The sequence below is a fragment of the Cokeromyces recurvatus genome, assembly GCF_025118155.1.
Source record: "Cokeromyces recurvatus strain NRRL 2243 chromosome Unknown BX663scaffold_4, whole genome shotgun sequence".
Taxonomy (NCBI): Eukaryota; Fungi; Mucoromycota; class Mucoromycetes; order Mucorales; family Mucoraceae; genus Cokeromyces; species Cokeromyces recurvatus.
In genome coordinates, this window is record NW_026251390.1 from 52,932 (window position 1) to 74,728 (window position 21,797).

Genomic DNA, 21,797 nt, shown 5'->3' on the forward strand with positions numbered 1-21,797 from the left:
CTTTAACTTTAAGTATACATATTGACTAGATACTGTCTTCAATACTATATTAGAATCAATGATATTCATTCATACATCCTTTACCAGGTCATAAACTTCAATTTCATTATCATTAAAGATATTAATATTTCTATCTTTATAACTGAAAACAAAAGAAAAGGTGTATGATTATTTTGAATAATTCATAGCTATATGGTTGATATTAATCAATGCTACTTATAACTATGACTATAATTCTTTCTATAAATGACAAAAAAAAAAAAAAAAAAAAAAAAAAAAAAAAAAAAAAACTTATAATCTTTATTAGCTAGACTGTACAAAGATGTACTCATGTCTATTGTATGGAATACAAAAATCCATATAAATAGTTTCAACTATTATCATTTAACTAATTACAATCATTCTTGATCTAATAAAATGCCGATTCTCTCTCATCTCTCTTATGTCATATTTACTTTTTTCCCTTTTTATACATATTCTTGTAAAGTATATATGGTTTAATGCAAGCCTTTCATTTTATAGGTTGGTATTTAGTTCTATGTTAATGTAATAATTGTTATTAGCTAGAACCTGTTTTTTTTTAATTTAATAAAGGAGCTCATAAATACAAGTATAACTTATTCATATACATTTTCAATTACTGCTTATTACGTAATATTAATGCATATATCTCCTTTTTATAATATAACGTCATTTTAAAACCTTTTTTTTTCTTATAATATTGGTAATAATTTCTCCCTCTCTCTCTTTTTTTTTTCTTCTTTTCTTTTTTTTTTTTTTTAAGAATAAATACATATACACATATTGCTGAGTAGCTTGATATAATGCAGGAGCCAGTTTTTGTTGATAGCAGTAATACTAGTCAATCGAATAACTCAATTGACGACAGTAACTCGTTTAAACCTTCATCATTAGGTTCTAATTATTCATCCAATTCAAATAACAGTGATGATCTGGTTAAAAATTATAATAAAATAAGAAGACAAGGTTCAAGAAGCTCCATTATACCCATAACAGACGGTGAAGTAAAGTCTAAATCAGAAGCAGGTCAGTAATAATTATTATGATATTATAATGAAGCAATATTTAACTAACTTGACATATATAAAGACTCAAATACATGGCTACAACATAAAAAGCATTTTTTCATCTTAAGCAGTGCTGGAAAACCAATCTGGACAAGGTAAATAAAAAAAAAAATGAAAAACAGAAAAAATATATGTTATATCTGGATATGTTACTTATTATCTAGTTAATTTTATTTTTCTTTATTAACTCTAGATATGGTGATGAATCCCAATTATCTTCGTTAATGGGCGTCATTCAAGCAATTATTTCTTTTTTTCAAGATGGAGATGACGCAATAAAGTAGGAAGTGTAAACGAATAAACTTACGACGCATCTGTTCATTTATGTATTTAAAATAGGTCGATTAATGCTGGACATCATAAGTTTGTATTTCTTATTAAGGAACCACTTTATTTTGTAGCTGTTTCAAGAACAGGAGAATCCGACAATCAGGTAAATAGACATCACATCATTGTTATAATCAAATTATAATAATCAGTAATAGATTCGTGACCAATTACTATACTTACATAATCAAATCTTAAGTGTTTTAACAAGTGTGCAGTTAACAAGGATTTTTGAACAAAGAGTTAATTTTGATTTACGAAGATTACTGGGAGGTAATTAAGCAAGCATATATGCTTGTAACTGTTTTTTTTTCTTTTTTTCTTAAAAAAGTCTCCTCTTATATATATGTATTCATAGGTACTGAAGTATTTTTGGATAGTTTATCAACATCATTTAATAATGATCATAGCTTTATGTTAAGTGGGTTACAGTGTTTACGTCTAAATCGACCTATTCGAGATCAAATAGGATCTATTTTGGCAGAAGGAAAAGTGAAGGTAAAAAAAAAAAAAAAAAAAAAAAAAAAAGATTTAGTTAATTAAATTGAATTATAATTGATTTTGGGAATATAGAAAATATTATATGCAATGATTGTAGCAAATGGGAAATTAGTAACATTATTACGACCTAGAAAACATAGTTTGCATCCTTCAGATCTTCATTTATTGTTTAACATGTTGACAGGATCTACAACATTTCATACAGCTGAATCATGGACACCTCTTTGTTTGCCAAAATTCAATTCAAAAGGATTTTTACATGCTTATATATGTTATGTTGAAAAGAATATTTCAGTAGTTGTTGTTAGCACGGCCAAAGATAACTTTTTCGAGATAAGTGCATGGAAATCACAAATTTATGAAAGTATGCAAAAAGAAGGAGTATTATTAACGACGATTAAAGAGGCTTTAAATGACACGTATACAGTTGAAGATATACAGATACCCTCTCTGCTTCATTTTATATATAAATCAAAAATCCATATTCAATTCACAACTCCAGGATTTAGTGGACCTTATACGAATGACATTAATAGAAGAAGATTATATAGACTTTATCAGCATATGTTTGATAGAATGCATAATAGAACAAGACCATTAAAATTATATTATATAAATAGTGAAAAAGAAGTACTCTTAGGATGGGTAAAATATATAGATGTATACATATATAGTTGTATACGTATATGTAATATTAGTAGAAGCATTTATTTAACACATGTTTATATGCATATCTTTTTTTTTTCACTCTTAGATAACTTCATCATTTGAATTATATGTCGTATTCCCTTCAAATACGCCTAAGCCATTAATAATATCAAGCTCGAATCAATTATTGAAATGGATAAAAAAAAATGAAGATAATTTATTTATTTTAAATTCACCAGTCTTTTAAAACTTTTCATCTCCTTCTTCTTTTTCTCTTAAATTCATGATTTCCAGCTGTCCTTTTCCTTTTGATTCATTTTGTAATAAATCATTAATAGAACGATATTTACCCGGATCAATCAAAGCAATCTATACACAGTTAACATAAATATCCTTCTAATATACAATGTTTTTTTTAGAGTACTTTACCAATTCAATTTCGGTAGAATTTGAATCTTCATCTTCAATAGATGTAACTAAAGTTAAAATCTTTTCACGTAATTTCTTTGATTCTTTTGACTGAAGAAGTGTAATTCTGACTTTCATTTGTGCTCTTTGAATAGGTAGAATTTGTTTTTCTTGTAGTTGCTTAATAACATCTAAAGCTTGTGATTTTGTACTACGTTTAGGATTCACACTCAAATGGAGGTCCTGCATGGCTTTTTCAATCATTGTCACTGTATAAGGACGTTTTGTTTGAGGATTAACACAATTATCGGTCACAATGTTAGCAATATCTTTCCAAGTTGTCTCTAGTTGGTCTGTTCTTTCCTTTTCAGCTACTTGAAGCTCCCCTTTCTTTAAAATTTCTTGAATAACTTTATCCATGTCTTCTGTTTTAAAACATTTCTTTAAATCTTCTTTACTTGATACTTGTCCCTTTGATACGTTAAAAAAGACATTATGAATCTGTAAAACTTCATCTAAATCTGTTTCTCTACAATTATTTTATTTAACTTTTATTATTATTATTATTATTATCATTATTGTGATTATAAAAGCTTACACATTAGTACGCCATTCCATGACTTTATTTTTATAGCAAGCCAATTCAAATCGCTTTCCACCTTTACGAAGTCGAACAACAGAAACATTCGTAAGTCTATAACAAAAAAAACAAATCTCAGTGTATTTGTTCGTGAAATAAACTATTGACTTGGCCTACTTGATTTGTGAATTGGGTTGTTGAATAACCATATTATGTAATATGTCCTTTTTTTATCGTTAAAAAAAAAAAAAAAAAAAAAAAAAAAAAAAAAAAAAAAAAAAGTTTATAATTGTGTATGTAAGTCACACCTTTCGGTCTTGGAATATCAACTATTGTTTAGGACAAAAGGATGCTGCGCCAATTGACAAATATAAGCTGTTTCTTCTCATTTTAAGAAACAGTCATTTCATAAAAAAAAATTGTATATTTTAAATAAAATTCTTCTTCAAATTACTATTCTTACAACAGATCTCTTATTCTTGATGCTATTGATTAATTTAACTTATATGTGACTGACTTTTTTTGTAATTTTCATTCATCAATGCAAATCGTAGCTGAGTGTAACAAAATTAATTTCATTTTGCCATACTTTCTTCCACTAAAACCCAACACCTGCCTAATAAGGCAGTCTCCGCAAGTCGATCAACCTAAATGTAGCTCTCAAATCAATCAAGGGTTAACATTGTCAAGGTCAATTAACTCGGTAAAAAACATCAATCCTTTTAACTGTAGCTTCTTTTACAGGTTCATCCTGTTCGACTGGTTGTAACCCATTATTCTTAAAAGGATTCATTCTGGATCCTGTCTTCAGTTAGTGTTTATAAGAAAAACCTCACAAAGAAGCCAGCCACACTTTTGCTGATTTTCTTTTATCCTTCCATACGTAATAGATTACATGCTAGGAGGATAGTCTTACGCTTTCTTTTTTTTTTTTTTTTTTTTTTTTTTTTTTTTTTTAGGGTTTCGTTTCCTTATCTGTCGATTAAAAAAAAATACTTAATGTTACTCTTATCGGTTTATCTCAGCAATATACTGGTAAACTAGGTGGTCTTGGTGAATTTAAGACTGACCTACTTTACAACTTGAAGCCATTTAGTGATGTCATTGACTGTGACATTATTACTGGTATCCAAGTAAGGCTTATTTACCGGTCGTTGATATGGGGGGGGGGTACTTGCGATTTCCTCAGATGATAATAGCAGTATTTTTTTTTCTATCTCATAATAGTCACTGGCTGTATAGTCGCCTACTCTATACGTGCTGATTCTACTTTTGTTCTCTCTCCTGATAGTAAGTCTTCTGACGCCATTACCGTTTATGCATACAAAGCCTCTATGCCTTTTTATTGCCGTTATTGTCATGCCCACCGATCATGCTTTAAGTAACTGTTGTGTTATTTGTGTCAAGAAAGAGAAATATAAAAATAAACAGAAATAAAATATGTGAGATTTGTTAATACATTTATTAATATGTGTATAGTATATAAATATAAAAAAAATGAGTTAGAACTGACTAAGGAGAAAGAAAATCATCTATATAAAACGCCTGTTACTATTTATACTTTTTGTATGATTGTCTTATTCATAACTTATCCGTCTAAACTATATATCATTACCCTTTACAGTATATTAGTTCGTATAGTTGGGCTATATATGATTGGGTATGATTAATGGAGTATACACAATAGTTATAATAATAGGTATACATTTATTTCTATTACTTATTACAACTCATATTGATTTACTATATATGGGCGGTATATTATATCAAGTTCAGCTTATGCGTATTAACAAATCGTTATTTGTATTTAATTTTTTTTCTTTTTTTTTTTGACAGCTGAATTTATAGTTATCATTGCTTCAGCTCTAAGATTGTTTATTACTGTATTTTTTGTATATAACACCAACGCTGTGTATGAATATGGATTGGTTTAACTTTTAACTTTATATTTGTATACTTTTTTATAATAATGAATCCTAGAAACTAAAGAAATTTGAACGTCATAAAGACAAGTTACCCACAAGTATCATTTGGTAATGGGGATGTCCGGGAAAGATTCACTCTAATTTAGAGGTCTCCGAACTGGAATCACTAAAATTCTTTGAAATCAAATTGAAATGCAGATAAAAAAATGTAGTAATTTACTACTAAGCATTGTGGGTGAATTCTGCACTTCAAAGGTAATAACTGTGCTGCTTTTGTCTCATCACTCTATCTGGCACTTTATTTTATTTTATTTCTCACAATTATGACTGAGTTTAAATCTACTATTACTATTACTACTACTACTACAAAAAAAAAAAAAAAAAAAAAGAGATTTTCAAATACAATTTATTTATTTTTTTCTTTCTATCTTTCTCATTACGTTCAATGTTTTCTAACAGACTATTTCCAGCCATTTCAAGATCTCTGTCAACTTTAACTCGAGTTCGTATGTTTAACACAATTGCATATCATTGAAATGAAAATTATATATAAAATTTAACATTAAAATGGATTTTTTTTATATTAGATACATCAAATGCACCTGCAGCTATTGGACCCTATGGTAAACTTACACACCTTAATACGTTACTAGTCATTCACTATTGAATACCTTTTTATGACTGTAGCTCAAGCTATTAAGGCTAACGGCCTAGTTTTTACTTCAGGTTCACTTCCAGTTGTTCCTGAAACAGGTACATTTATACTGTGTTACTTTTTTTTTTTTTTTTTTTTTTTCCTGCTTTGATGTCTATTAATATTAATTAAAAGGTGACATTATAAAGGGAGGAATAAAGGAACAAACAGAACAAAGTTTATCTAATATGGCGGAAGTTCTTAAAGCATCTGACTCCGGAATAGATAAAGTTGTCAAAACAACTGTTTTTTTAAAGGATATGAATGATTTTGCTGCTATGAATGATGTTTATGCTAGGGTAAGCGCTTATTTGTTTCCCTTTGACAAAGTTGTTCATCATTCTATTTGTTTTTTTTTCTTTGAGTTAGTTCTTTGATAAGCATCAACCAGCTCGTAGTGCAGTGCAAGTAGCTCGTCTTCCTAAAGATGCCTTTGTTGAAATTGAATGCATTGCAGTAACAAATTAAGAGAATTATATACATATTATATATATACATATATAGTTTATTATAATTATTTAAATAACATATGTAGCACCTCCACTCTATTCAATAAAATTTAGTATTTACAAAGTCTATGTCCTTTTATCATCCTTACTTCAATAGCTTCCATTTCAGCTTCTGAGATTGGTACACGTCGATATTTCGCAGCTAATTGACCAAATTCAATAGCACTAGAATTAGCTGCTTGTTTAGCTTTAATTTGACTTGGTTGAGCAACATGTTTAACTAAATTAGGTGGTGTTAAAGGATGAGGTCCAGAGTGATGAGGAGCATCTAATCTTAAATATAAATCATCCATCTTATACATTTATATACATATTTATCTTTACCTTTCCAAAGATTAGCTCGAGAACCTATGAAACGAATCAAAGGTTTATGAGTAGCACGTATTGTAATTGAAGGATGCATTTTTATTAATAATAAATAAATAAATAAATAAAGGCTTATCAACCCCAGATTTTTACACATTGGTGTATTTCTCTCTAGTTGTACACTATGTACACACTTCGCGTCATTATAAATTCTAAAAAAAAAAAAAAAAAAAATGGCGGCTAAATATTCTATTAAGACCCTTTTTTTTTTCTATTGAAATATAAAATAGAAATATTGATGAAGCATTAAATGGATTCCGAGGTGATCTCCCAGGTTATAATTGATTGTAGATTTATATAAAAAAAAAACACACATTATTAACAGTATTAATTTTAGCCCTTGGGTAATCCCCATTTTAAAGATAAAAAAAAGCAAAAAATAAAAGATAGGCTAATAATAGAATCTAATAAAGGTACAACATCAAATTCAATTATTATTCATTTTATTTTAATTATCATTATTCTCTTATATATATATATATATAAATATAGAGAAATATGTTTTAAATGAAAGAAGATCAAGTGTAATTGAATTAAGCTCAGATTTATACCAAGAAGATAATGAATGTTCAATACATAATAATACAACACCTGATATTAAGGTTTTATATTACACAGTACATGTACCTTTTATATATTAATAATTCAATTTTTTTGTAGCCAATTTCATCTTCTTCAACACCTTCGATACCTCATAAAACTCATAACTCAATAGATGCAACTGAACGAATGCAATTCTTACATGAAATGGAACAAGCTAGAAAAGAACTAGCTGAATTTCGAAGGAACATGGCCGGTTTAATTAAGCAAATGGATGGCATTACTGTTGATTTGGTAAAAAAAAAGAAAAATCTATAATATAAAAATATATTTCCTTAATCCTTAATTATTTAGGAAAAATCGAAAGATAGAGTTTGTAAGTGTATAGGATACATACTAAATAGTAAAACTAATTTTATTTTACAAGCTGAAATCGAACAAGACTTAACAGCAACAGAAGAGGTGAATGTGAATTTACAAGTTTTATTAGAAAAGGCAGTTAAGACACAAAAAGAATCCGATATATTTGCTACTCAAGCTATAAGGAATATGTATTCTGACCTTGCCTCTGTAAGATAACATACAGAATAGGATGATAGTTTTGTGATATTAATTGAATCATATTAGATTGTATATGAAAATAACCAATTACAAGGTAGATTATCATCAATCGAAATTCATCAAAGAGAACAAAAGGGAAGTGTACATGATGTGGTGAACAGGATGTTTGAATACACAAAAATGCTTGAGCAGGCTCAAGGCACAATACACATGTTACAAGAACCGAGGCTTGTGAAATTAGCCTCAATTGGATCTTCATCTTCTATTTCAACTATTTCCAGAAGAACAAGTATTCTTTCTCTTGATGACGATGATGACGATGACGACGACGACGACGATGATGATGATGATGATTCTTCGGTTATATCTATAAAGCCTAAACCTGGATCAAGCTATATTCAGTCACCGCCTTTAGGTCCCCAAGCCTCTATTCCTCTCATTAGGCCCCAACAAGGTTTACGAATGCTTTTTGATAACCATTCTGGAAATCAACTTGGTTTAAGTTCGCTAGCGCCGAAAAAATGATTACAATTCTAATTCTAATTCTAACTTGTGTTTCATATTTTATTTTTTTCTATCTTACTTTTCATTTGTACTAATAATAAACTAATATTTGTATAATTCATGCTATCTATTGAATCAAAAAAGTCTGATATTGGATAGACAAAATAGTCACAAAAAAATTGTATAACAAAACTCAGCTCTCCACTCTTTTAATTCATGTTGACCAAAACTTCTATTTATTTTTATTCTTTTCCCTTAAAAAAATTTTTTTTTCTTTTTTATAAATAATACAAACAATGGGAAAAAGTGTTACTGAAACTAAATCTAAGGAACCTACTTATTCCTCTAGCGATGAACATTCTTCATCAGAGGACGACTCTGGTTCTGAAGAAGAATCTGTTTCCGATCAAAATGATTCTACTGTTGAAGAAGATGAATCTGATCAAGAAGAAGAGGCTGAAAGTGATGCTGAATCTAATGGAAAGCGATCTAGATCTGATCTTGAAGAAGAAGAAGAAGAGGAGGAGGAAGAGGAGGAGGAGGAGAAGCGTCCTAAAAAGATGGTCAAAGTAGAACAAGTCACTAAAAAGGCATTCGGTGCAGAAGGTACTACTGTCTGGGTTGGTCAAATTAATTTTGACGCTACAGCTGATGATATTCGTGAGCACTTTAGTTCATGTGGTGAAATCTCTAGTGTTAGACTTCGTACACATCCTGAAACAGGCAAATCTCGTGGTTTTGCTCATATTGATTTTGCTAATGAATCTGGTAAAAATGCAGCAATGGAGCTTGATGGTACTGAATTTATGGGTCGTACTATCAAGGTTGATAATGCCACCCCTGCTACCCCTCGTGGTAAAGATACTAATTTTGGTCCTAAAACAAATACTGTTTTTGTCGCTAACTTGGCCCATAGTCTTGATGAAGATGGTGTTCGTCAAGCTTTTGAAAAATTCGGTACCATTGTAGGTGATGTTCGTTTGCCCTTTAACAGAGAAACAGGTAAAATTCGTGGTATTGGCTATATTGAATTTGAAACCGAAGATCAAGCTGAGGCTGCCGTCAAGGGTATGAATGGTGTGAGCATCGAGGGTCGCCCTGTTCGTACTGATTTTAGTGGGGGTGATGACTCTGAAAGAGTTCGTAGCCGTCCTGCTCGTGGTGGCTTTGGCGGTCGCGGTCGTGGTGGTCGTGGCGGTTTTGGTGGCCGTGGTGGTCGTGGTGGTCGTGGTGGCCGTGGTGGCCGTGGTCAAGCCCGTGGCGGTTTTGGCGGTCGTGGTGGCCGTGGTCGCGGACGTGGTGGATTCTAAAAAAAAACACACACACACAAAAAAGAAAAAAAAAACAATATCTTATATAAATACCAACAAATCTTGTACATATAAATTTTTTAGAATATTATTTTATGCAATAAAGATTTATTTTATCTTAGTTATGTATTTAATTCTACCAGTTACGAGTAACAAATAAATGGTAAATTTTTGATTTATATTCTGGAATAGTTGAATCAGGTTGTGTGCAATTAGCAGTTATGCTAATTTTAATAAGGTTCGTACCTCGAGTTAAAGAAGCTGTATGCCATTCTGTCATATCAGGTACATTTAATTTCATATTATTTTGTAAAACTGTAATATTTAAACGCTTCTCTTCCACTTTTAACGCCTTTACTAAATCAGGTTGAATAGTCAATGTCTCTACATTAGAAGGTACAAATATACTGTGGTTTGAGTATTCTCCATCCAAACTCATAACAATTGAATTATTATTAGGAGATGTTATCTTTAATTCTTGAATAAACATTTTAACTATATAAATAAATAGATACATATATAAAATTAGTTACAGCGAAATAATAATAATAATAAAACACCTTACCTTCATCTTGACATAAAGCATAGAATTCTTTTGACGCCTTTGGTAAAGGGGATTGATTACTAGTAGGACCAGAAAAAGGTCCATAAGTATTTAGAGGTGGAGTAGGTCGATTTGGAATAGTGTTAGGAACAAAAGTATTCATTTCAAATGACTGAGGTAAAGAGGGTTGAATTATCATGGCAGGTGTATCTACTGATGGTTGCATAGACATAAATTGTCGTTGTTGTTGCTGTTGTTGTTGCTGCTGCTGTTGGAATAAAAGTTGTTGTTGTAAAAGTTGTTGCTGTTGCTGCTGCATGATATAAGGAGGCATCGCATGATGTTGTTCTGGCTCCATACTTTGGGTTCTTGATTTATTAGTATTTAAGTACCTTTTTATTTTACGTTTATCTTCGCTCAATGCATCTACATCAAATGGCCTATTTCTTAAATCTATACGGAAGGCTGCATCTTCTTGACTGACTGGAACACCAAGTCTAGCTAAAATACGATCTTGTAAACGATTTAATAAACGCTAAAGGAAGAAATAAAATAAAAAAAGATTAATATTGTTTATCATTTTTTTACATATACAAAATCCATATTTACCAATAGCAATTTTGCATCACGATATATACGAGAACCAGGCTCGTTAAAATTGAGAGCATTTTCAAAAACAAGTCTCATATCAGCTATCCATGCATGTAAATTAGAGTAAGCTCTTGTTTGCATCTTTTCTGCAATCATTGTAAGTGAAACTGGCTTCTTGATTGTATTGTAATATTCAGGATATTCTTCACGATCTGGTAAATCTTCAAATTGTTCGGAATAAAGACGATTCCTAAATTCATATATTCAAGTTAGTTAGATGATATATTCCATAAGCTATTTAGGGTAAATTACGTATTATCAGTATGAGTTCGAATAGCATTAAAAAGTTCAATTTCAAAAGCAACAGGATCAAATGTATTGAGATCAATTTCAGTTGTCGGTCTAGCAGTTGCAGCTTCCGTTTCACTTTTCGGTGGTCTACCTCTTCTCTTTTTAATAAATTGTCCATCTGTCACTGTTGGAATAGGTCTAACAGTACCAGGTGGATATGATTGAATCGGCAAGGGCCTGTTTGGTGTAATTTGTATCTGTTGCGGTCTATTATTAATTTGAGGAATACTAGCATTTGTACTATTAATAGTAGGTGCTTGCTGTTCTTGCTGCTGCTGTTGTATTTGTATTTGTGTTTGTTGTGTTGTTTGCGTTTGTGGTGGAGCTGGTAAATGAATGAGAGGATTTGGCTGTGGCTGAGAAGCCTGTGGCTGTGGTTGTGGCTGTGGCTGAGGTGGTTTTTGTGGAATTAGTGTGGGAGGTACCTCTTTAAATAAACCAATCCATCTTGGATCATCTTGATCAGATACGACATCAAATGGTACTTGACCATGAATATTTTCTGCTTTTATATTGGCATTGTATTTTTCAATAAGCAATTTTACAACTTTATCCTTATCACCAAATGCTGCCCAACCCAAAGGAGTAGCAGAATACCAAGTATCATTTAATTCTACATTAGCTCCTCTTGCTAATAATGATTCAACTAACTTCACATCACCATAATAAGCTGCCGCATGAATTGGGGCCCAAGTAAATTTGTCGTTAAACATTTCTACTTCAATCAATTCATTAGGATTTAAATCTTTATCTTCCTCTAATAATTCCAAAGCTCGCTTCGAATCTTTCTTACTAATAGCCTGCATTAAAGCCTTTATAGCTTTAAAACAAAAATAAATATTGATATTTTTTTAAAATAAAATAAAATAAAAAAAAAGCGTATAGATGTATTTACTTTTTTGACTTTGCTTATCCACAGCTCGAAGCTTAATAGCCTTTATTTTTGGTGTTGATCCTTGAGTGAAAGCATCTCCAGGAAGTTTTAAGATAGCCTTTTCTTTAGGCTCTTTCCAATTTTTCACAAATTTCTATTTTTTTTATTATTATTCTGTAAGTATTATAAATATATATCTAATCAATTTCATTTACCTGAATTTTGATCGCATCTTCATATACTTGTGATTCTTTAATGTTGTATTTTTTAGCATTGGAAATCATTAGTTCAATATCAGCTTTAAATTGTGATAATAAAGTATATTCTTTTGCATCAATCTTAGCCTAATCAAAACATTAATAAAATAAACAAACAAACGCGTTCTGTATTAACATGTATATAATACCTTCATATCTTCAAGAGCAATAGGGTGTTTAATAACATCGTAATAATCAGGATATTCGACTTTTGAAGGTAATTCTAAGAACAAAGCACAAAGATCGTATTCCTCGCTATATAAGTAATGCTTAATTTTTATTACTTACAAATGTATAACAGTTATAAAAAGGACTTACTCGTCTGGATCTTTATAATCTAAAATATCATTGTAAAGTTGTTCAATCAAATCATATTGTGGTGGAGTATTATCTACAGTAGAACTAACTGATACAGACTAGTAAAAAAAATAAAATAAAATAAAATAAAGTAAAATAAACTAAACTAAAATAAAATAATTTATTTTCCTTTTATATCTATCTTTGGTATAAATAGTTACTTTTTCACTATTTCGTCTTCTTTGTCTTTTACGTTCTCTATAATTTTTTTCAACAACATTAGATCTCTTTGGCCTTTTATCCATTTTTTATCTTTATTATGAAAAGACGATTAGAAAAGATTCTTTTAATGAAGGGGAAAAAAGAAACAAAAATTTAGAAATTTAACATTCAAATGTATAACACATAACAATTGAAGACTTCTTTTTACATATAAATAAAAATTTACCTAATAAAAGTAATTTTTGAAATATGTGTATTAAATGAAAAAAAGCATTGTTTGGTACCCAATTGTAGGCGTGCTTTTTTAGTATGTGACGCATTTATGTCGCCCAATAGAAAACAAGTATTTTTACAGTAACTATTGTACTTAATTTATTGCTTAGTAAAAGTTATTTTATTTAATTGCTAAACACCCTTTATTTAAAGAAGAATAAAAACATAGTTAATATAGTAATTTTAAACCTAGTATAATCTAACATAGAAAGAAAGAAAATAGAATAAATGTATCCTTTAGTAGAACTTTTTTATTCTTTTTTTTTTTTAATATTTGAATTTATTGTCAGTGACTTTGAATCATCAAAGTTTACAATATTTAAATACAGTATTTGGCTTTTCTCGACTTTAAATGGGTATATAACACTCTTAATCAATCTTGCATCTGATAATTCCTCTAATTGTATCTACCACATGTATTATTGGATATTCTGTAATATCCTTTTGACTATCTCCATATTGAAATTCTACCTACCATTTCTCACCTATCACTCATGCTCTTCTGGGCTCAATATAAATATATATATTGATATATACATTCCTATGTATCAATAACTTATCGACCCTTTTGTGATACGATTAGTCGGTAATACTTTACTACAAGATGCCACTAGGTTTACGTTATTCATTAGCTTATTATCCTGTAATGATAATATGATTCTGATATCCTAATCTGCATAGCTAGTTTTGCTACTCCCATTTTGCTGTGAGTACAGCCTTCAATTAAGACAAAGACAGCATCCTCTCAAATATGTTATTATTGCTTTACCAACTAACAATTATTAATGCTTTTTTTTAATGATACTTTGTTACCACATCTAAAACATTTTTCCTTACTTGGTCATGTCTCTTGGAAAATGCTCTAAAATATCACTCTGTTTTAATTTTTTTTTTTTAAAAAAAGTTTTGTAGAGCATGAATCAATTTGCTATCATTGGTATTATTATTTTTAATAATTTTGAATGTTTACTTTTAGATTCATTTCTATACTTAGATGGCTCGTGGTCGATTCAACTATATCCTTTTCATTAGCCCCTTATTTCTTGGATCTCTTAAGACTCAGGAATTTTGCGAAAATAAATATATTTGCCAAGTTATAGTAGGTGATGATATTATTTATTACTTGACTAATGTGGTATTTTATTTTACTTAACCGCCTACTACGATAGGTTGTGCTCTTATTAGTAAACCTTGGTTTTTTACTACACTATTTCCTAAAGTACTATCTTATTTAAAAATCTTTACTAGATACTTACACTAACACACATACTTAACAAATCGATGTTATGGCAAATATACGCATCAATAATTAACAGTCTTAATTACTACATTTTTAAACGAATTAATCAATAACTTCTTAAGAAATATTTAAGACGCTAATGTACTCATTGGCCAAATTTATTTAATTAATAAAAATTTATTCAGTCGTATTTATGAAAAATCTATAATAATAATCAGATAATTTTGTTTTGTTTTGTTTTGTTTACATTGGCTAGAGCAAGCCAAAAAAAGAAAAAACTTTTATACAATATTAATTAAACTCTATCTCAGGTGAATACCAAATATCATAGTCGTCTTCATTATTTAGATCACCAAAAGGACGTAATGCCATTAATTTCAGTTTATAAGAACCCGCTTTGAGTTTGGTACCGATTTGAGAGATAAATGGTTGAAAGGTAGTGAGCTGAGGATCTATTTGAAGACTTTGATATTGATTTTGCTGGGTTTTACTTTGATGAAGGGAGGGACCCAAGCTAACTTGTTCAGTTGTGGCAGCTACGTTACCATACCAAGGCAGAACCATAACATCGAGTAAATCTTCAGGACTATTTCTTTTAGCATATCTGATATATCCACCAGGAATGAAACCAAAGTGTTGGTTAACGTCAGCTGCACTTACAGCTGATATTTTCACTAATGGAGACGCCTCTGCTAATTGAAAGGACAAGAGAATGATGGAAAAATCACTATTTATTCGTTTATGAACAAGGGTAGGCATTGTATCATTCATAACTAATACAGGTAATTTTGATAAACTTGACGTAAGTCCAGCGTAGGGCACATAAATGATACTCTTCTCGTCTTTAGTGACAGTAATGTATCCTGAATAGATGGAGGGAGGCATTGAGTCTGAGTTAAGAGGCGGAGAGATACGTATAGTAATATTCCTTTCTTCATTTGCGTCTATCAAAACTATGGGGTCATAAATATCTACCATCGCCTCTGCCTCATAATCAGATAACATAATAGGTATATTAAGAGGGAACATGTTTTGAGTATTGTCATATGTATTTTGCTGAAACCCTTGAGCAGTACTTGCTACTCTATGGCTTATATAGTATTCAGCAGCCATACGACCATTATTTTTAATAGTGAGTGTATATTCATGATTGTCAGCACTATGCTCAGTATCATTCAGTCGGATATGTTCGGGTATGACGATTGTGTCCGATCTAATCGCTTGATAACCATCAATCAGTCCAGAACCCTGTCTTGCTACTGATTCTAACTCTTCAGAATTGTATCGATTGAAAGGATGTCCGTTATTGATCAATATGGTACGGACTTCATTCACATGAATAGCTCGATTACCTCCTCTAGCTTCTTGAAGTAAAGCAACAATACCTGCAACATAAGGGCTTGCCATACTTGTTCCACTTAAAGTTGCATAACTACCAAGAGACACAGGATAACTATATATATATAAATAAAACAGTTATGACTATGTATGTATTTATGTATACATTTATTTAATTTACGTAGAATAGATTTTTCCTCCTGGTGCACTGATGTCAGGCTTTATACTTAAATCCGGACCTAATCCCCATGAGCTAAAAGAACTAATTGAACCTGCTGTAGGAATAGGTAAAACACTATCTTCTGCGATAAATTCAATGAGACCAGAAAAATCAGAAGGATTCCTTTTCAAAAATTGAAATAAATCATGACCTTCTTGCTGAGATATACTTCCATAATCAATATGAATGGTTGAATTAGTTAATAAGGAAGGAGTGAATTCACCAGGACCATTATTGTAAAATAAGACGCCTATAGCACCAGCGTTTTGAGCATTCATCATTTTATTCGTAAATGTACAACCACCGCGACTCATAAGAACAAATTTACCCTCCACTTTTGTTTTCAAAGGGTCACAGCCATCGTGTTTTTGTAAAAACTGTTTTGAGTTAGCAATGAGAGTCACTTCTTTAAAACGGAATAGGTTGGCGTTATAATTGTGATAATCTAGAAGATTGCATATAATTATTAGATAAATAATCTTATTTGTTATATATATATATATATATATATATATATATATATATATATATATATACCTATTTTTTTATCGCTATCGTATTTGATTGTATGTGAGAGTACATAACTATTGTCAATACTAGCAATAGATAAAGCATATTTTCCAAGTGAAGGTGCACCCACTTCAAACATACCTTTAGCACCCTCATTCCCTGCAGCAGCACACACAATCATCCCCTTTAACGCTAATTCATTTGCCAATAGGGATATAGGGGATTCTGGCCATCCACCATCACCTAATGATAGATTAACAACATCCATACCATCTAAATAGGCCTTTTCCATAGCTTTTATAATAATATCATCTGAGCTCGTTCCTGAGCATCCAAAAATTCGATAAGCTCCAAAAGTAACTAACATCAAAAGGTATACTTAATAAATTTTTTCATTGAACTTTTTTTTTTTTTTTTTTTTTTGGCATACCTTCCGGTGCAATACCAGTAAAATTAATATTTGGTTGATTTGCACCAATGATACCAGTAACGTGAGTACCATGCCCATTACAATTATCTAATGGATCATTATTCGGAATAGGAGTATTTTTTCCATTATACGTGTCTCCAACAAAATCATAACCATAAGCAACACGACAATTTTCACCAAAACAACTTCCCAAGGCAGGATGTGTATAATCAACACCTGTGTCAATGATACCTACCTTAATTCCTCTCCCAGTCAATCTGTAAATATAAATATATATAAAGTATGTTAAACGAAAAAAAAAAAAAGTAATAAATAACAAGAAATGGTAATACCCTAATTCATTCCTCATTTTATGTATACCAGTAACATTATAAAGTTCAAACAAGCCAGCTATTTTATTATCATTTGTTACATTGGATCGAAATGAAGATGGTTTTGATACTGTATTCTTAAGAATATATATAAATATTTCAAGTCAATTGTTATACGTACGTTATAATAATGATAATATATTTACCACAGGCCACGCCTTTTTTATATTTGGCGTATTTTTAAAAAATAATAAAGTGTCTTCAGGACTTTTAAAAGAAATCGAGACAGCATTCATTATTTCATATTCATATCGAACATTGTAACTAATATTAAATGTATTGAGCTGTTCATAAAAGCTGGCTTTTCTTTTACCAAGTAAATGTCGTTTATTATTGTTATTCAAATTGAATGAGTGGCTAATAGGTTGATCAAATTCAATTATGTAAGTATTTGGTACAAAGAGACTGGATTTACGATCATGCTTCTTCGATTTTGCTGCCACAAATGCAAATAATAGCAGTAAGAATGGAAGAATTTTGACTATTCTTATCATTGAATAAAATACGTAAGAAAAAAAAAAAAAGAAAATTTCTTAACGATAAATATCCTATACGTATTTATATATATAAAGATATAGATTTTATTAGATGAAATTCAAATAAGAAGATATGAGAAGAAGGGTATGTAGTTAATCTTTAGGCATAAACTTTGCATAGTAATCCTTTGTTTTATTTTCATATAACTCTTGTGTACATTCTGGTAATTCGTCTTGATATTGTCCTATTATATATGTATACATATGCAAATTTAGTTATACAGTGTGATTCTCATTATTGAATTTTATATGTACCTGGTGAACCGGAGTAAACACTAAATGAAGGTACGACTGTATTAGGTGCAATAATCGTATTATCTGCTATATAACAACAATCCTTAATAATAGCAAATCGTCCCTGAAAATATAAGCATCTGTTAGAGTTATCTTGTTTAGCTATGGGTACAAATATATTTATATATTTACAATAATGCAGTTCTTGCCAATAGTGACATGAGAACCAATAGTTGCTGCTTCTACTATACTTCCTTCACCTATTGTAACATGATCACCTATTTTCATTGGATAATAACTGAAAATGCTATATATTTATAAGAAATATGAATTATTTTGGCATAATATTTAATTTTATTAACTTTTATACCCTACCCTTTATAAGTTTTGTAAGGTGGTCTAATGATCGAGCTTTTTGAAAGTAAGCAATATCGTCCAATCGCAATAACAACTGCATGTCCACCACCTGTACGTCGAAGATCACCTCTAATGACACAATCTGTTTGAATAATGGTCTTTGATATAAAAGGTTAAATAAAATATAATTATAATAAAATACAAATTCATCTTGTTTTACCTTTCCACCAAGAATGATGTTTTGACTTCCACAAATGACTGACTTTCTACTCACTTTATTTCCAGTGTCCTATTACATGTTCAATCATCTTAGTTCCAAGTTCATTTGTATTTTTTTTTTCCTTTTATATATGTATATTTTTACAGTTTCAATATATTCAGCGCGATTATAATATACTATAGGTGCCTCCATGTTTTATATATGTTTGCCATGTAAAGAATGAAATAAAAAAAAAAAGTATATTGGAAATATTGTATTCTCTTGTGTGATTGTCTGGTCAGCACTTGCTTATATATACATCTTGCCTCTGTCTGATTGGCTATATTTTCTTTTTTTTTAATTAACGTTAAATTTTGTCCCAATTATACCTCTCTTATACTTCATTTATTACTACACCTACTAATTATCATTTATTTGTTAACCTTTATAAAATAAACGTCTTACTGAATCAGATCCGACAATCTAATTGTTGTAATCTAACATCACATATTAATTAGACAATCATTAAAATAAGGCTTAATGATGATAAATATTTATAAACATTAGTTGTATATTGATCTATGCTAGCAAGTACAAGTGAACACTAACAATAGTTTAATTTTTATTCTTGTTGACTGAGATTGGTTTTCCATCTTCAGGGCATAAATAAGAAATATTTAAAGTCTTTACACATTTGCTCAGTTTTCATTTTTACATACTTTATCTATAGGACTAATCTTTTTTTTTTTCAATAACTCTTTATATATATATATATAATATATACAGTATTTATTATTCTTCCATTTTTTTTCTTAAAGTTTGAGGATCATAGCCATGAGTGCCTAAATCATTCCTAGTTTCTGATGGATCATCTAACGTTTGCTCTAAATAAAATTCTAAAAAGCCTTCTTTCGTTAACCATCCTTTTGCATTGGCACCAAAGCGTAATCCCATTTGACGTAAAAATGCAGGTGGTGGATGTGAACCGTTGGTAGTAAAAATAAAGTTGTCTAATTCCTTTGTATTTAATGCTCCATCTTTATCTTGGTCAAATTTATTAAAGATTTCTTCGAGCACTTCTTTTAATACTTTTGATAACTGGTTGTCTTCTAGAAGTTCCTCTTCACCTTTATAACCATTCACGATTCGCTCAATCTCTTCTTCCAAATCTAAGAATAAAAGTTAATTTTAATATTAACATGAAATTCCATCAAGAGCTTTACCATCAATAGGTTCAAACGTAGGATCAACAGCACGACCCATTTGTAACAAAATAACTGCTTCTTCAAGTTTATTCAATACAAATAAAATAAAGCCAAGAATATAATAGCAGCCCGCATGTGCAGGGAAAACATCTAAAATCCACATCATTTTACTTGCTACTTGCACTAATATATCTACATTGCCGTTTTCTTGAAACGATTCAAGTTGTGCTCTTGCATTAGCATATTCAACATCTGCTTGGTCCATTAATGCTGTATCGTTATCAACACTAGCCTCAATTACTGCTTTATTATTTTTTTGAATATAATAGTGACACCAATCAGTAGGCTCTTTACTAAACTTTTCGGATAATGCAGGGTCTAAAGTAAGACCTGTAGCAGTTGTGAAGATGGTATAAATTTGGAATAAATCGCCAAAGTCGTGAATAGTTTTATTTCGCCAAAGATTATTACTGGCCCAAAAAACTTGATAGAGTGTTTTGGACGTAAGAGAAAGTTGAAATAAGTCGTTAGGCTCTAAAATATAAGCTAAATTTTCTATAATAACGCTAGGAAATTGCTCTATATGAAGCACCATGCTTGCTTTTTTTTTTATATATATAAAGTGATTGTATTAAACTGGAGAAAAAAAAATAAAAAAAAAAAAAAGAGTATAAAATAAAAAGGTGTGGCTTGGTTGATTTTGTTTAAAACATATGTACATAATAATTATTCATCTCTGCTTTTGAACGGATCAATTAACTTTATCATGTTTATATTTATTGAATGAATGCTCATAATTGATTAGTAATTAAAGAAAATAAATCTATTTTTTATAATGTAATCGTTTGTTATTAAAGTGGAATGGACATGTAAACTTGCTTTTAATATAATTACAGCAATTTATATCAGTCATAATATAATATGTTAGTATTTTTTTTTTTTTTTTTTTTTTTTTGACGAGGTAGACTGGTAACCATTAGGACTCTTTAATCTGATGACATCCTTACATAATCATCTATGTTAATCAACTCTAGCTATCTGATTTCATTTAAATGGATTATTTTGTTTACCAACTTGGCATTAAACAATCCTTAGGAATAACGGTTATGTATGCTCTTCGATACAGGATATACCTTTATTGTCAGCTTTTTAATGTTCTTTTTTTTTAACATGTATTGTCCATGTTGATACTCTTTTTCAAGAAAAAAAAAAAATATTCATCAAATTTTTAATGAGATACTAACTCTACATTCTCTCGTCAGAAACAATAATATCGCCATCTCAAACAGAAAATTTAGATTTTTACAAGTAAACATGTCTAAATCTATTTTCACTTCTTTTCAAGTTTGTATTAATTGACCTCGAACATTTTTTTAATTTCATTCAAAACTATTGTATACTAACTATTAGACTGGTTATCTAAGCCCCTTTCCTAACACTTCATTTCTTTTTATATTTGGATTAATCTTTTATTTTTTACTTTTTTGCTTTGAAAAGATCTTTAGTTATCATTATTTGTTGGATTAACTAGGGCAATTCAGTGATTTTATAAGCTATGTCTTTAATGTCCTTTTTTTCTTTTTTTCATAAAAAAAAAAAAAAAATTAGCGTTTTCTTTTTAATGACAGTGATAATGCTCAACTTAGGGATAAATGTGTGATAGTTAAAAGTCCGTGTTTTTTATTTTATTTTATATATTCTTTATTAGCGTTATTTCTTTTCTTTTCTTTTTCTTTTCTTTTTTTTTAACAACACACACACATAAATATATATACCTATATATATAT

The 21,797-nt window shown here is 29.8% G+C and overlaps 11 protein-coding genes across 11 annotated transcripts; 4 read left to right on the plus strand and 7 right to left on the minus strand.

The window, feature by feature from the left end:
• The first annotated feature begins 769 nt into the window (after positions 1 to 769).
• Positions 770 to 2,886, plus strand: BX663DRAFT_242696 (vacuolar fusion protein MON1). The gene is made up of 8 exons (XM_051521847.1): positions 770 to 1,047; positions 1,111 to 1,183; positions 1,282 to 1,368; positions 1,428 to 1,521; positions 1,574 to 1,688; positions 1,774 to 1,913; positions 1,989 to 2,561; positions 2,671 to 2,886. The coding sequence occupies exons 1-8, from the start codon at positions 825 to 827 to the stop codon at positions 2,809 to 2,811; spliced, it is 1,446 nt and encodes a 481-aa protein (XP_051385824.1). The 5' UTR covers positions 770 to 824; the 3' UTR covers positions 2,812 to 2,886.
• BX663DRAFT_529404 (SBDS protein C-terminal domain-containing protein) lies at positions 2,808 to 3,761 on the minus strand (the record flags this gene model as incomplete). Its single annotated transcript, XM_051530239.1, has 4 exons — positions 2,808 to 2,933; positions 2,994 to 3,501; positions 3,571 to 3,666; positions 3,730 to 3,761. 4 exons carry the CDS (start codon positions 3,759 to 3,761, stop codon positions 2,808 to 2,810), a joined length of 762 nt encoding a protein of 253 aa, XP_051385825.1.
• Positions 3,762 to 5,890: 2,129 nt separating this feature from the next.
• Positions 5,891 to 6,710, plus strand: BX663DRAFT_497817 (endoribonuclease L-PSP). Its single transcript, XM_051525967.1, has 5 exons — positions 5,891 to 5,983; positions 6,065 to 6,100; positions 6,165 to 6,230; positions 6,307 to 6,470; positions 6,541 to 6,710. The coding sequence occupies exons 1-5, from the start codon at positions 5,923 to 5,925 to the stop codon at positions 6,637 to 6,639; spliced, it is 426 nt and encodes a 141-aa protein (XP_051385826.1). The 5' UTR covers positions 5,891 to 5,922; the 3' UTR covers positions 6,640 to 6,710.
• BX663DRAFT_534851 (uncharacterized protein) lies at positions 6,690 to 7,127 on the minus strand (the record flags this gene model as incomplete). The annotated part of the gene is made up of 3 exons (XM_051530586.1): positions 7,005 to 7,127; positions 6,770 to 6,948; positions 6,690 to 6,716 (listed from the first exon to the last, which is right to left on the minus strand). Exons 1-3 carry the CDS (start codon positions 7,081 to 7,083, stop codon positions 6,690 to 6,692), a joined length of 285 nt encoding a protein of 94 aa, XP_051385827.1. The 5' UTR covers positions 7,084 to 7,127.
• Positions 7,128 to 7,232: 105 nt separating this feature from the next.
• Positions 7,233 to 8,786, plus strand: BX663DRAFT_448694 (uncharacterized protein). Its single transcript, XM_051523713.1, has 7 exons — positions 7,233 to 7,320; positions 7,384 to 7,459; positions 7,539 to 7,648; positions 7,707 to 7,880; positions 7,941 to 7,968; positions 8,014 to 8,156; positions 8,214 to 8,786. Exons 1-7 carry the CDS (start codon positions 7,297 to 7,299, stop codon positions 8,670 to 8,672), a joined length of 1,014 nt encoding a protein of 337 aa, XP_051385828.1. The 5' UTR covers positions 7,233 to 7,296; the 3' UTR covers positions 8,673 to 8,786.
• Positions 8,787 to 9,186: 400 nt separating this feature from the next.
• On the plus strand, positions 9,187 to 10,059 carry BX663DRAFT_497834 (uncharacterized protein). The gene has a single exon (XM_051525968.1). It carries the CDS (start codon positions 9,212 to 9,214, stop codon positions 9,959 to 9,961), a length of 750 nt encoding a protein of 249 aa, XP_051385829.1. The 5' UTR covers positions 9,187 to 9,211; the 3' UTR covers positions 9,962 to 10,059.
• Positions 10,060 to 13,309, minus strand: BX663DRAFT_497836 (uncharacterized protein). Its single transcript, XM_051525969.1, has 9 exons — positions 13,097 to 13,309; positions 12,897 to 12,994; positions 12,728 to 12,833; positions 12,537 to 12,665; positions 12,343 to 12,475; positions 11,409 to 12,267; positions 11,115 to 11,346; positions 10,527 to 11,040; positions 10,060 to 10,456 (listed from the first exon to the last, which is right to left on the minus strand). Exons 1-9 carry the CDS (start codon positions 13,178 to 13,180, stop codon positions 10,098 to 10,100), a joined length of 2,514 nt encoding a protein of 837 aa, XP_051385830.1. The 5' UTR covers positions 13,181 to 13,309; the 3' UTR covers positions 10,060 to 10,097.
• A 1,592-nt stretch (positions 13,310 to 14,901) lies between these two features.
• On the minus strand, positions 14,902 to 17,973 carry BX663DRAFT_483531 (peptidase S8/S53 domain-containing protein; the record flags this gene model as incomplete). The annotated part of the gene is made up of 6 exons (XM_051524501.1): positions 14,902 to 16,063; positions 16,130 to 16,613; positions 16,706 to 17,056; positions 17,109 to 17,365; positions 17,441 to 17,556; positions 17,626 to 17,973. 6 exons carry the CDS (start codon positions 17,971 to 17,973, stop codon positions 14,902 to 14,904), a joined length of 2,718 nt encoding a protein of 905 aa, XP_051385831.1.
• A 35-nt stretch (positions 17,974 to 18,008) lies between these two features.
• On the minus strand, positions 18,009 to 19,065 carry BX663DRAFT_497840 (trimeric LpxA-like protein). The gene is made up of 6 exons (XM_051525970.1): positions 18,971 to 19,065; positions 18,827 to 18,895; positions 18,625 to 18,764; positions 18,442 to 18,556; positions 18,271 to 18,373; positions 18,009 to 18,200 (listed from the first exon to the last, which is right to left on the minus strand). The coding sequence occupies exons 1-6, from the start codon at positions 19,016 to 19,018 to the stop codon at positions 18,109 to 18,111; spliced, it is 567 nt and encodes a 188-aa protein (XP_051385832.1). The 5' UTR covers positions 19,019 to 19,065; the 3' UTR covers positions 18,009 to 18,108.
• A 437-nt stretch (positions 19,066 to 19,502) lies between these two features.
• Positions 19,503 to 20,671, minus strand: BX663DRAFT_497844 (uncharacterized protein). Its single transcript, XM_051525971.1, has one exon. The coding sequence runs from the start codon at positions 20,603 to 20,605 to the stop codon at positions 20,000 to 20,002; it is 606 nt and encodes a 201-aa protein (XP_051385833.1). The 5' UTR covers positions 20,606 to 20,671; the 3' UTR covers positions 19,503 to 19,999.
• Positions 19,598 to 19,915, minus strand: BX663DRAFT_428552 (uncharacterized protein; the record flags this gene model as incomplete). The annotated part of the gene is made up of 1 exon (XM_051522690.1): positions 19,598 to 19,915. A coding segment is annotated over one exon (318 nt), but the record flags the coding sequence as incomplete, so codon positions are not given.
• Positions 20,672 to 21,797: the final 1,126 nt, after the last annotated feature.